The sequence below is a fragment of the Vombatus ursinus genome, unplaced genomic scaffold (genome assembly GCF_900497805.2).
Source record: "Vombatus ursinus unplaced genomic scaffold, bare-nosed wombat genome assembly UNPS02011591.1, whole genome shotgun sequence".
In the NCBI taxonomy this organism is placed as follows: Eukaryota; Metazoa; Chordata; class Mammalia; order Diprotodontia; family Vombatidae; genus Vombatus; species Vombatus ursinus.
Genome location: NW_020951369.1, coordinates 170,578 through 184,261, shown reverse-complemented (window position 1 = coordinate 184,261; position 13,684 = coordinate 170,578). Strand labels below are relative to the sequence as shown.

The 13,684-nt window shown below is 35.2% G+C and overlaps 1 protein-coding gene across 1 annotated transcript in view; it reads right to left on the bottom strand.

Annotated features, from left to right (window-relative positions):
* Positions 1-13,684, bottom strand: part of HERC2 (HECT and RLD domain containing E3 ubiquitin protein ligase 2) — a gene marked incomplete at its 5' end in the record, with an annotated part of 200,575 nt that overhangs the window by 24,553 nt on the left and 162,338 nt on the right. Inside the window, 6 exons of the mRNA XM_027856650.1 lie at positions 1,509-1,696; positions 2,871-3,010; positions 3,221-3,312; positions 5,130-5,291; positions 7,868-8,045; positions 8,944-9,158. Coding sequence (XP_027712451.1) covers positions 1,509-1,696; positions 2,871-3,010; positions 3,221-3,312; positions 5,130-5,291; positions 7,868-8,045; positions 8,944-9,158 — 975 coding nt within the window. The remainder of the gene's footprint in view (positions 1-1,508; positions 1,697-2,870; positions 3,011-3,220; positions 3,313-5,129; positions 5,292-7,867; positions 8,046-8,943; positions 9,159-13,684) is intronic.

The following is a 13,684-nucleotide window of genomic DNA, read 5'->3' as shown; positions in this document are numbered from 1 at the left end:
AAAGGATCTCTGTTCCATTAATGGAGTATAGGAATTTATTTAGTCTTGTAGGTTAAGTTAGTCTTGCTCGAAAGCTTTTATCTTTTATTTTTTCAACTATTGTTTTCTAAGATTTTTCCTCTCCTTCATGGAAGTTGCTGCCCAATCTTCTGCAATTCTAACTATGGCTCGTTAGTGTTTAGTTCATTTCTTTCTTGTAGGTATTTTTTTTTTAATTTTAGCTGTAAGCTCTGGATTTTCACAATGCCATTCCTAGGAGTTTTTCATTTTATGGTTTCTTTCATAACATGACTGGTGGATTCTATCTATTTTACTTTGTCCTCTAGTTCCAATGGATCTGTACAGTTTTCTGTTATGATTTTTTGAAATATGTTATCCAGGCTTTTTTTTTTTTAAAACATGCTTTCCAAGGAGTTTCATGATTCTTAAAATAACTCTCCTTGACCTGACCTCTTATTAAGGTCATTTATTTTTCACAGTAAATATCTTGTAGTTGTTTTTATTTTTTATTTTGTTATTATATTTAGTTAGTAGGCAGCTAGATGGCAGAGTGGATAGAGCAATGGGTCTCGAATCAGGAAGATCTGGGTTCAAATTTGGCCTCAAAAACTTACTGGCTAGTCACTTCAACTCTGTTTGTCTCCGTTTCCTTATCTGTAAAATGGGGATAATAACAGCACCGAGATCCTAAGGTTGTTATGAGGATCAAATAAGATAATGGCAAAGACTTAGCACAGTGCCTAGCATATACTAGGCACTATATAAATGTTAGCTATCATCATCATCATTATTATTATTATAATATTTACTGTCTCCTAAACTCAACGAATTAATTCTATTTGCTCTCTTTCAATTTTTAGGGCGTCAGCTACCTAGGTAAGGTGTTTTGTTTACTTTCCTTCTGATTTTTTTCCTCCAGAACTCTTATTTAATTTTTATCTCTTGCTTGTATGTAACAATTCAAGGGTTCACATATAATTTTCTTCTTCTGCTCTTCTTAACATACTGAAATATTTGTGTTGATAGCTAAAATGTAGATTTAAGTAGTAATAAAAACTTGTCTGATGGTGTCACCAGTTTGGCTGCTTAAACAGCATTTCAATCCTGTGGAGTTTAATTACTACTGAAAAGAAATGTGTGTGATGTGCCTTCAAAAAGAGTTGTAGCTACTAATATACAAATCCATGTATATTTTACAGAGAAGAATTAAAGCACTCTGTAGAGAGACAAAGTCAAAGTGTTCTTTGGTGTAAAAACTGGAGTTCTTAAGTAAAATTGTTACTATCTTCTAATAAGAACAGAAAAACATTTCTAAAACTGTGATGAAAATCCATGAAAAAATGTGATTAGATTTAAATATATTAGCTTTAATGCAATTTTTCAGTTACACAAAACAAATTAAAATTAAATCAAAATTAAAAATTAAAGCAAAGTTAAGCTACTGGTTTTTTTTTAATTTCCTGAATTCAAAATTTTACAAGTGTATTGTCTATAAATGGGCACTTTACCTGTGTTGGAAGCTTCCCAGCATTGGCAGGTTTACTAGTGGACCACGCTAGGGTGTGTGCTGAACCACAAGCCACCCTATTTATCTTTTTACCCTGAAGTGCTGCAACCAGCCGAGGTCTCTGGATTGCATTAGTTGTTCCATCCCCAAGTTGCCCTTCATCATTGTCACCCCAAGTATAAACTTCACCTAAATAAAGATTAAAAATTACTTTTAACATAAACCCTAGTGTAAAGGAAAGGTTTACTTTAAGGGCAGTTTCCTTTAAATGACAGAAATGAAGTGTTAAAATCTCTAGGATTCACTCAAAATTTGGAACAAAGCTTATAAAAATATGCTCTAGCTACTCAATCATTTCAGGTCCTCTATTATTTGTCACATACAAAAGAAAAACTAACAAAAGGAAAGTCTATAATAGTGGATCCTCCAGTTCTTCTCTATAACTCTTCAGGCACTTTTTACCTTCTAAAAACAGACCTTGAAAATATTTGTTATATGGCATAGCTATCTGGGAGGGGGTTAGAGAAGAGTCACTGGGAGAAATTCTGAAGATAAAAAAAAAGATATCAATAAAATTTATTTAAAATATTAAAAATAAAGCTTGATTTATTGGGGCCCTACCATATTTCACAGCATAAGAAAATTTGCCATGCTAGAGACAAATAATGCTGAATTATCATGAACATAGACTAAGGGTATAATTAGTAACTGTGTTCATGTTAGAATCTTATTAATAGCCATGTAAAATCTAGACTATAAAATCTTGGCTTATAATAATAAACATGTTTCCCCCTATACATAGGTGACACTATATTATCTGATATCTATATACATTCTACAGTATACTGATGCTCATTTTATCAACTATCAACTTATAATCTCAATTACTATTTCCAAAATGGGTTTACCTAAGAACAATACCTGATTTATTTATAAGAGAAATATCTGAATGAAAAACACCTATTCCTTTAACTACAGTGTCTATAAACACTAAAAATGTCCAAAAGCCTAGAGTATAAAAAAGAACAGTTTATTTAAAATCAATATTATAGGATTTAGAAAAATAACTTTAGAGATCACTGAGGCACAGAAAGAGTTAAAATAACCCGCCTAAAAGACAAAGATTATATTGGTAATAAAGAATAATGGAACTAAGATCTGAATCCAGGACTTAAAATTCCAAATTCAGCACTCTTTTAGCTATATCATGCTGAATTCAACCATCTTGAATACATCATGAATCTCAGGATTATAACTGAAAACTATTATTGCCACCTGAATAAATTCTTTACTTAAAATTAGTTGATTTGTAATTTGGAACATTCTGAGTTAGAAATGAAGATTATTTTTTCCATATACATACCGTCTTCAGTGCAGCACACACAATGTAATGAACCAGTAGCAATTGCAATTACTTTCTTTCCCTGTAGTCCTTGCACTTGTCGAGGCCGTCTAACATGGTCATCTGATCCGTGACCCAGCCTGTGATAATCACCTTTACCCCTGTGAACAAGTGAAACTGATTATTTATATATCTTAAACTATATCCTGTCATTCCCACTCCCACTCTTAGTCACCAATGATTTTATGCAGACTAACTAAAGTTTTTAACTATTTACAAGTTTACTGCCTGATACCGGGCTGTTATATAAAAGTTAGTGGGGGGGGGGGGTTTTTTCCTAAAATTATAGAATCTTATAAAACCAAACCTACCAAGTATAAACTGCTCCAGATTTGGTAAGTGCAACAGAAAACTGTGATCCACACTCTACTTTAACCACTCCAAGACCTGTGAGAGAATCAATCTAAAGAACAATAAAGACAATTAAAAATAATTAAATGAGTTTCTATTGTATGTGGCTACTATCAAAACATTATAAAATTAATGGAAGTATTAAAATATTCTTATCTTCGGGCAGCTAGGTGGCGCAGTGGATAGAGCACTGGCCCTGAAGTCAGGAGGACCTGAGTTCAAATTCGGCCTCAGACCAAACACTTGACACGTACTAGCTGTGTGACCTTGGGCAAGTCACTTAACCCCAATTGCCTTACCAAAAAAAAAAAAAAAAAAAAACCAAAAACTAAAATAAAACATTCTTATCTAAAACAATCAATATTCTAAATCAACAACTACAGGCTTTATATTTCAACTATAGATTTTATTTTTTATATATTTCAGGAATAACATAATCCCTTCAAAGTTTACTCCAATATTACACATCACAACCCTTCCTTTCAAAGGGTTGCTCTATAATCCATGAACCATTATTATTTTTTTATCTACATGCATATAAGGTTGAAGATATTGATATCTGTAGCCTATACTTTCTCACTTTAGTTTAGTAAACAGAAGGAAAAGTGGTAGAGAATGTAATATTTTCCAAGAAAAAAAATTCTTTCATGTGTATTAAACTAAAATTATACTCTGATTCACTTATTAAATTATACTAAGTGAACAATAAAACACAATTTTTGTTTTGTTTTTGGGGGCAATGGGGTTAAGTGACTTGCCCAGGGTCACACAGCTAGTATGTATTACATGTCTGAGGCTAGATTTTAACTCAGTCCTCCTGAATCCAGACCCGGTCCTCTATTCACTGCGCCACTTAGCTGCCCCAAAATACAATTATTTTAAACATTATGACATATCTAGGTCCCTTTTTGAGCTTTCAAAATAGGCAATGAGGAAAAAAATACCTTTAAAATAAGCTTCTAGAACAAAAATATTTATAGTAGCTGTTTTTGTGGTGGCTAAGAACTGGAAATTGAAGGGAGGTCCATCAACTGGGGAATGGCTGAACAAGTTGTGATACATGATTGTAATGGAATATTATTGTGCTACAAGAAATGACAAGCAGGATGATTTCAGAAAAAAACTGTTAAAACTTACATGAACTGATACAAAATGTAGTGAGCAGAACCAGAAGAATGTGTACATAGTACAGCAACACTGTACAATGAAGAACTGTGAATGACGTAGCTATTCTCAGCAATATAATAACCCAAGACAATCCCAAAGGACTCAAAATGAAAACTGCTGTCTCCAGAGAAAGAACTGATGTTGTCTGAATACACACTGAAACATACTATTTTTCACTTTCTTTCTTTTTTTTGTTCAAGTCTTCTTGCATAAAATGACTAATAAGGAAATGTTTTGTATGTATAACCTATATCAGACTGCTTACCATCTCAGGAAGGGGGTAATGGAGAGAAGGATAGAATTTTTAACTCAAAACTTAAAAAAAAAGAATGTTAAAAATTGTTTTTACATGTAATTGGGGAATTTTGCTTTTCGAAAAAAATGAGCTTACAGCAAGATATATTCTTAACAATCTCTAATCTTAAATAAGGAGTCATTATTTTGAAAAGAACATAATTATGTGGCTTTGAACACCAACTTGGGCTCCATAAAAACTTGATTTTGGTCTATTACACAAGAAGAGAGGAGCAGCTTGTGACAACAGCACAAGTTTTGGAATATTAAGGTTCTTCCTGAAATTAAACTGATTCCCCTCTTGACAATTCATCTTAAATCAGCACCTGAGAGCTACAAGATACTAAACTCTTTCCTGGTAATTACTAGGTCGGTGTCTTACATGTTGTAGAAATAAACCTGCAATACCTTCATTGGCACTTTACAGCCATCACTGCCTCCTCTGCCAAGTTTTCCATAGTCCCCATCACCCCAGGACCACACAGTATCATCATCAGTGAGGCAAAGCGTCTGTGCATCCCCACTGCCACAGGCAATATCAATAACTCGATAGCCTTGGAGGGCTTCCACCTTATGGGAAAAGAAATCATCCTATGTTTGAACTTGATATAAATATAATTAACTATCCCATTTAACCACACAGATAAAATAAAGCCAGAATGCAAAGGGCAGAGCAAATCTCATAAGTGTATTTGACAATTTTAAGGTAAAACAATGGAAAAAGATGATGCTTATATTCCTACTAGAACATACAGGAAATAATTTGTAGTAATATTTAAGAAATCTTAACTTTAGCAGAAACAATTCTCAGTAAGAGAGTAAAAACAACAGCTAGAAATACTATACTGAGGTTACTCTGATGAAACAGTACCTCTTCAAGCCTTAGGAAGTAATCATCACCACTCTAAATAAATTATTAATCTACTATTTTACAAAATAAAAAATTTCAATTAATTTCAATTAATCAACAAGTATTTGTTAAGCATCTGTTATCTATCAGGCACTATACAGGGTGCTAGGGATATAAAGAATAAAATCATCTCTACTCACAAGTAGCTCATATTTCTTGTGGGAAAGACAATGTGGAAAACAACAATTATATATATAAAAATATACAGCATAAATACAAAATGAATAAATATAAATATGTACAAAGATGTTAAATACAAGTTAGTTTGTGAAAAAGTACACTAGCAGTTGGGGAATCAAGAAGAGATTCATGGAGAAGACTGTGTTTGAGTTGAGTCTCAAAAGAATAAAGGGACTGAGGTAGAGTTATACATTCTGGGAGATGGATTATCATGTGTGAAGAATACAGAGAAAGTCAGCTTGATTGGATCAAACAGTACAGGAAGAAGAGCAGTGTTCAATGAAGGTGGAAAGATGGGTGGGAGCCAGGTTGTATAGCACTTTAAAAGCTAAAGTGACTTTATATTTTATCCTAGAGACTAACATGAAGCCCCTGGAATTGCTTCAATGGGGAAGTCACATGGTCTGAACTGGGAAGACTGGAAGGGTGGTGGTGCCTTTGACAGAAATAGGAAAATTTAGAAGATGGTAAGGGGGAAAGATAATGAGTTCATTTTGAAAATTTTGAGTGAGATGTCTCCAGGATATCTAGCTTAAAAAAATCCAATAGACAACTGGTGATACAGGAATGGAAAATAGACTGACAGATCTGAGAGTCATCCGCAGAAAGATAATAATTAAACCCATAGGAATTGATGAGGTTAGTGAAGGAGTATAGAGGAGAAAGAGAAGATGACCCAAGGCAAAACCCTGAAGAACACCCACATTTAGGAGTGTTAGTGAGATAGTGAGAACTAGGAAAGAGAAGTGTCATAAAAATGTAGAGAGGCAAGAATGCAGGAGGAGAGGGTGGTCAGGAATGTCAGAAGAAGCATAGAAGCCCAGAACGATGAGGACTGAGAAAAGACCATGAGATACAGGAATCACTGTTAACTTTGGAGAAAGCAGTTTCAATTGGGTGATGAAGTTGGATGCCAGATTGTAAAGCGTAGATCAGTAAGAAAGAAAGAAGTAGAGGTAGCAAATGGAGTAGTCTGGCTGAAAAAGGGAGGAGAAATATAGGACACGAGCTTAAGGGGATGGCAGGCTCTAGTGAAAGTTTAAGGATGGGGACACTTAAGAATATTTCACAGCAGGAGGGAAGAAACCAGCAAAAAGGGAAAAGCTGAAGATTTAGCAGGCAGCAAAGGGCAAGGTGGAGAGGGCAAATGATTGAGAAGGCAACTACTGAGGATAAGAGGGCAGGATTCAGTGCATTTGTAGGTAAGTTAGCCTTGACAAGAAGGGCCACTAAACTGTCAGAGATTAGGGAAAAGGAGAAGAGAATGAAAGATGATTTCCAGGGTTTCTGAGATGAAGTGAATGGGAGAAGTGGGACTCAAGCCAAATAATCTCAATTTTCTCAGCAAAGTAAAAGACCAGGCCTTAACTGAGAGAAGAAGTAAGGGGGAGCTACGGGAAGCCTGAGGAAAGCAGGGAAGGCAGAGCTTCTGTGGGGACTGAGAAATTAACTAGGAGAACTAAAATGAATTCCCTATGGCAATGAGGACCCATTAATCCCATTAATCACCAAGTTGTGAACCTTCCTCCAGCTGCCTTCTGTAGCTTATGAATAAGAGTGGAGGAGGTAAATCAAGGGAATAATCCAGATCTAAGGTTTGGCAAGAGATGAGCAGTTAGAAAGCGGGGCTAGGGATATGAGACTAGACACAGTTAACAAGAAATGGTCAACTATTACGCTGAGATTATAGACGAAGGAAAATCACAGAGCCAAGGTAATGAGAAAGTAATTAGGGTTGGAAAAAGTGAAGAGCTCAGTGAAGATGAAGAATGCATTTACGATGGGTAAGGCCTAAAAAAAGTAGAATTATAGGAGGCAATGGCAAGATAAGAGAATGTCACTTTAAATATAAACTGTCAATTTAAATGCTATTGTCAACATATACCAAGATGACATATTTTACCCAGTAATGAACTCTTTGTAATACACTTATATTCCTTCCCTTTTCCCTATCCCCTTGTCCCCACCCTACCAAATCAGCCTATTTCCTTACATAAGAGAGAAAATAAAACACAAATTTCTTAGTTTCATATGATTCCTGAGGTATCTTTCTTACCAGCTTAGGTTTTAACTGATCTTCACTATCACCATGACCTAGGCGACCATATCTTCCTTTACCCCATGTATAGAGGTCACCAGCTGCTGTAATACATGCACTGTGAGCTCCACCTGCAGCAATATCAACGACTTCTATTCCTCGCAAAGATTCAATTACACGTGGGCGATCACAGGGACTGCAAAAAACAAACAAATAAAATCTATACCAAAACAAAGTTACAATATATGTGTGTCTCCTAATTAGATAAATGCTAAACATAATGAGTGTTATTTTGTTTACTAGTACAGCTAGCAAGATACATTTGCTCATCCATACACACACACATACACAGAGCCAACTACATTTCCAAATTACTTTAATCGCGGCACATTAATTAACCACAAAGATTAACAATATTTTTTCAATATCAGCTAAACATCTGAAGTTTTATTCCTTTAAGTCATACCACTTTAAACATAAAACCCTTAAAACTTAAAAGTGCAATTGTTATTAGGACTATAAAGTGTTGATATACAAAAATCAGATGTCAGTTACAATGAATAGATAGCAACCATATTAGCTAACCCTTTTGCGAAACCATATAACCTGAACATACTAGTAACATCTACACATAAGATTATCCATAATTTGGGGTTAGGACTGATTAAGACACAAGAGTTATGATCAGAGATATTTAGAGAGGACATCATGCCCCCTAAGCCACTGTTTGGAAAAAAAGTTCCTTCCAACTGAGTTGGAGTTGTATCAAGCAAAGTTTTTCTCAGTAAAGCAGTCATTAAAAACTAAGTAAGTAGTCATTAAAAATAAATCAATGTCTATGACACAGCCATCATCACCACTCCCTTCCTTAACCCACCCAGTCCCAAACCTCTCAGAAACATTTTAATTTAGATATGCTTTTTAAACATAATTGTATTCATAAATAGGTGTCTATTTGAACATTTTAATATCTCAGGCAAATAATGTCTTCATAACTTTTATACAAAAACAATCACATTTTAACATTATAAATGTTGAAACTAAATAGGCATAATTTGTATTCAAACCCATAAAACAATGTTTATTTGTATTACCTTCTGTTTCCATGCCCCAACTTTCCATCTTCAGCCTCACCCCAGGAATAAACTTCTCCTTCTGATGAGAGTGCTAAGCAATGCTTTCCTCCAGAGTTCACAGCTACTTTCTTTATAAACACATGCTGAATAGATTCAAGCAATGTTGGAGTGGAAACTGACTCCGTTCCTCCAATTCCTAGTCGGCCACCTGCTCCATACCCAGTAGCATACAGCTAAACCCCACACCCCCAAAAAGAAGAAGTTATAAATCTGATGAATTAAAACATGTTTTCAATTAAAGTAGTCTTACAATTAGTTAGCAAAAATCTAAATAATGATCCTGGATATTTTCAACACAGGAAAAAGAAAAGTGAAAATTTTTAAATTAACTCATCTTTATAAAGAGTATTTTATAAGAATGACCAAATCAAACACTTGGTACAGGCTTACAAGCAGCATTGGCAGGGGGAAAACAACTATGTTTAATTCAATATTTATTAAACACCTACTATGAGTAAAGAATAGATGTGGGATACTAGAGATTCAAAGATGCCCAAAGGTCCTTCCTTTTAAGGAGTTTACAATTTAATGGAGTGGGAGAAAAATTATGTCTAAAAAGAGTAAAAAATAGGTACAAAGAGATGTCAATACTGCTTTTAGCTAAAGGGTTTGGGGAATATGGGAGGAAATCATGGCAAACTTCATGGAGAAAATGGCACCTGAGCTGGACTTTATAGAATTTCAAAATTTGGAGGATTTCAAAAAGCAAGAATGAGCAAAACATATTTTCCAAACATGGGGAAATAATACTGAATCACACAGGTGAATATGTCCGAGATGCAACTGAAGAATAAGAGTTCAGATTAAGGAATGAAGCTGGATATTTTCCTCATCATCCTCCAAGGCCCATTTTCTTCCATGTGTCCTTACTGGATCTACCCCTCCTCAACTGTGTTCTGACCAAGCTAAGTGGTCAGAAGCTAAGTGTTATTTTCTTCAAATAGTCCTAGAGTTCTTTGTCATAATCTCTCCTTTGCCCCCAACACTCCTTTGATGCTCATCATATTTGTGTTTCAGAAAGCCATTCCCAAACAAAATGTGTAATCACTGATGAGCCAGACCTACTTCATATATCTGTCTTTGTATGACCAGTAATCTAGTACAGTGCTCTCTAAATAATAGGCATTTAATAAAAATGTCAGTTGAGTTGAAACATAAGACATAGGAGTTATCCATAAAAAGAAGTGATCAAGGACACCCACACTTGAGGTAGAAGATGAGCCAACTAAATAGATCAAAAAGGAGAAATAAGACAGGAAGAGAACTAGGAGATCAAAGTGTCATGAAAGACAAGAGAACTGAGTACCTGCTATAGAAGTTTATCACATTTTTTTTTGCCATGGACCCATTTGTTAGTCTGGTGAAACCTATAATCCTCTCCTCAGAAAAATGTTTTTAAACATTTTTAAAGGGAAATTCATAGGATTACAGAGGAAACCAATTACACTGAAATAGTTATCAAAATATTTTAAAAAATTTAATCGACTCTAGATTAAGAACCTCTGATCTGGAAGGGATAAGTAGATGCTACAAAAAAAGTAGACAGGATCATATGGCAAATTAGACTGAGCAATCAAGGGTTCATGAATCTTCTGTCTTCTCTAATAGATTGCCCTAACTACCATCTCCCCCATGTCATTTTCAACATATTATCAACTTTCTAAACACACGAAGAAAATACAAGAAAACTGTCCTCAAACTTTTGTATATAGGCAACAAAGCACAGAAAGACTGAATCAACAGCTCATTGTCAGAGAGAACCTCAATGTTTAAAACTGTATGATAAGTAGTAGTTAAATTTCAATTTCATCAATAATTTTGCAGAGTCAGAAGAAAGAGCTTGAAATACACAATTTATATAACCCAGGATAATTCTCCAATCATGAGGAAAAAACAATAAAACAATAAATTCCAAAAAGCAAAAGGTGCTCAAAGCTGCAAGCCAAATAAATATATCCTGCAAAGGTGAGTCCAATAACCATTCTGCTGACCTCAAGTATCACATCTACAACTGCCTATTAGATATATCAAATTACCTATCCTACAAACATCTTAAACACCACATGTCCAAAAATGAACTTATTATCCTTCCTCCAAAACCCTCCTCCCCAATTTCCCTATTACTGTGAAAGGCATTACCATCCTCCCAGTCACCCAGGCTCCCAATCCTAGTGTCATCCTAGACTCCTCACTCTTTTTCACTTACCCATTCCCATATTCAAACTACTGCCAAGGCCTGCTGATTTCACCTTTGTGACATCTTTCAAATACTCCCTCTTACCTCTACTGATACCATCTTGGTAAGACTCTCAACTCTTCACACCACAGGCCTAGTGCATAGCCTACTGGTTAATCTGCTCTCTTCCCACTGCAATCCAACCTCTACTCAGCTATGAAATTAACCTTCCTAAAATGCAGATGTGATCATGTCACTTCTCTACTCAATAAATTCCAGTGGCTCCCAATCACCTCCAGGATCAAATATAAAATCCTTTATTTAGCATTCAAAGTTCTTCAATGCCAAGAACTCACTTCATCCTACCTTTCCAGTATTCTTACAAGTGGCAGCCCATAACCCACGTACTACTCTGAGATCCAGTTGCACTGGTCTCCCTTCTGTTTCTCTCATAAGTAACTCCATCTCCTGACTCTGGCCATTTTTACTGGCTGTCCCTCTTGCCTAGAAAGTTCTTCTTCCTTTCCACATTCTGGCTTCCTTTAAAGACCCAATTAAAATCCCATCTTATATAAGAAGTCATTCTCAATCCCCCTTCAATTCTTGAGCTTTCTCTATTAATTATTTCCTATGTGTCCTAAGGGCAGCATGTTCATACACAGTTGTTTACATACTGGTTCCTTCATTAAGTTATGAGGTCTTCAAAGGAAGGGACTGTCTTTTACCTTGCTTTGAATCCCCAGTGCTTAAGCACAGTGCTTGGTATTCAGTGTGTACTTAATAAATGTTTACTGAATGACTAACAATTAACAACAACAAAAAAAAAAGATTCTCAGCAAAAGAGAGGAACTTGAGGTATTTCTGCATTCAAAATCAAAAACAAAACAAAATCAGAAAAAAGCTTAATTTCCTAATCAGAATGAAAACCACAATTAACAATAATAATAATAATAGCTAACATTTGATAGCACTTTGCTTTAAAAATTATTATCTCATTTGATCTTCACAGCCTGGGAGATCAGTGCTATTATTATCCCCATTTCAAAGGTGAGGAAACTGAAGCAAACAGAGGTTAAGAGATTTGCCTAACTAAGGTCACACACTTTCTAAGTGTCTGAGGCCAAATTTAAACTCAGGTCTTCCTGACTCCAGGCCAGGCATTTTTTTAGTACGCCATCTAGATGCCCTAATTACAGAATCACAGAATTTAAGGTTATAATATCAGAGACTACCTAACCCAAACCACAACTAAAAGGAAATCCTATAATAAACCCAATAAGAAGTCATCAAGTCTCTTCATTACAACTCCTGATGAGGAGAAACTCACAACAACTCCATGCAAACCATTCCATTTTGGACCCCTCTAACTATTAGGAAATTTTTTTCTGACATCAAGCCTAAACTTTTCTCTTTGCAGCTTCTCCCAGTGTTCTTGTTTCTGCTTCTTCATGACAACCTTTTAGAAACAAAGCTATCATGTTATCTGAGTTTTTTTCTTCTTCAGACTAAACATCCCCACATCCTTCAATTAATATGACAAAAGTTCAAAGCTCTTCAATGTGTTTCCTAAATTGTGTCATCCAAATGGAACATAATACTCCAGAGTGATCTGACCAGGAGAAAGAATAGTAAAGCTTCACCTTCTTATCCTTGAAAGCTCTCTCTACATGCAATCCAAAATCACGATAATTTTTGGGCAGCCACATATCATACTGCTGACTCATGCCAAGTCTATTAAAACCTCCAAATCTTTTCTTAACCATGCATCCCTAATTTTGAACTTCTTGTGTTGATTTTTTTCAAAACAAATGGTAAAATGGTAGTAAGATGAAATTCTATAAGGATAAAGACAGAGTCAAACCATTGCTAGAGCCTGTCCAGATGTTTCTGGAGAGTTATTACCCAGTTTGTTAACTTTCCTTTACAGCTTTTTGTCCATCTGCAAATCTGATACAAATGTCATCTATGTCACTAAATGAATGCCATCAAAGTCACTGATTTTCTTCCCTTTTGTTCTAGACTTGTGATTTAACTGGTATGGTAAAGAGGTTCTTAACCTTTTTTGTGTCATGGACCTCTTACGCAGTCCGGTGAAGTCTGTGGAACCCTTCTCAGAATAAAGTTTTTAAATGTATAAAGTAAAATACATAGGATTACAAATGAAACCAATTACACTGAAATGTAACTAACAAAAAAATGTTTTTAAGTTAATGGACTCCAGGTCAAGAACTCTTGGTATAGAGGAGGCTCCTAGGTAAGGGGGATACAAAATGAGATCCCTTTACCTATATAAACTTGCACCTTCTCTACAATTCATAGTCTTAGAAAGTAGCCAAGAGGTGCTGATATGATTTGCCCAGGATTTATCTATCTGAGCTAGCTTTTTATCCACTATTCACCCTGCCACTCACTGATGAAAGTTTTAAATAATATGAGGTCAAGCCTACAGCCCCAAGATACTACACTGTAAACTTCCTGACAAGGTGAAATTGAACATTAAAAATTACTCTTTGGTATTAGTCA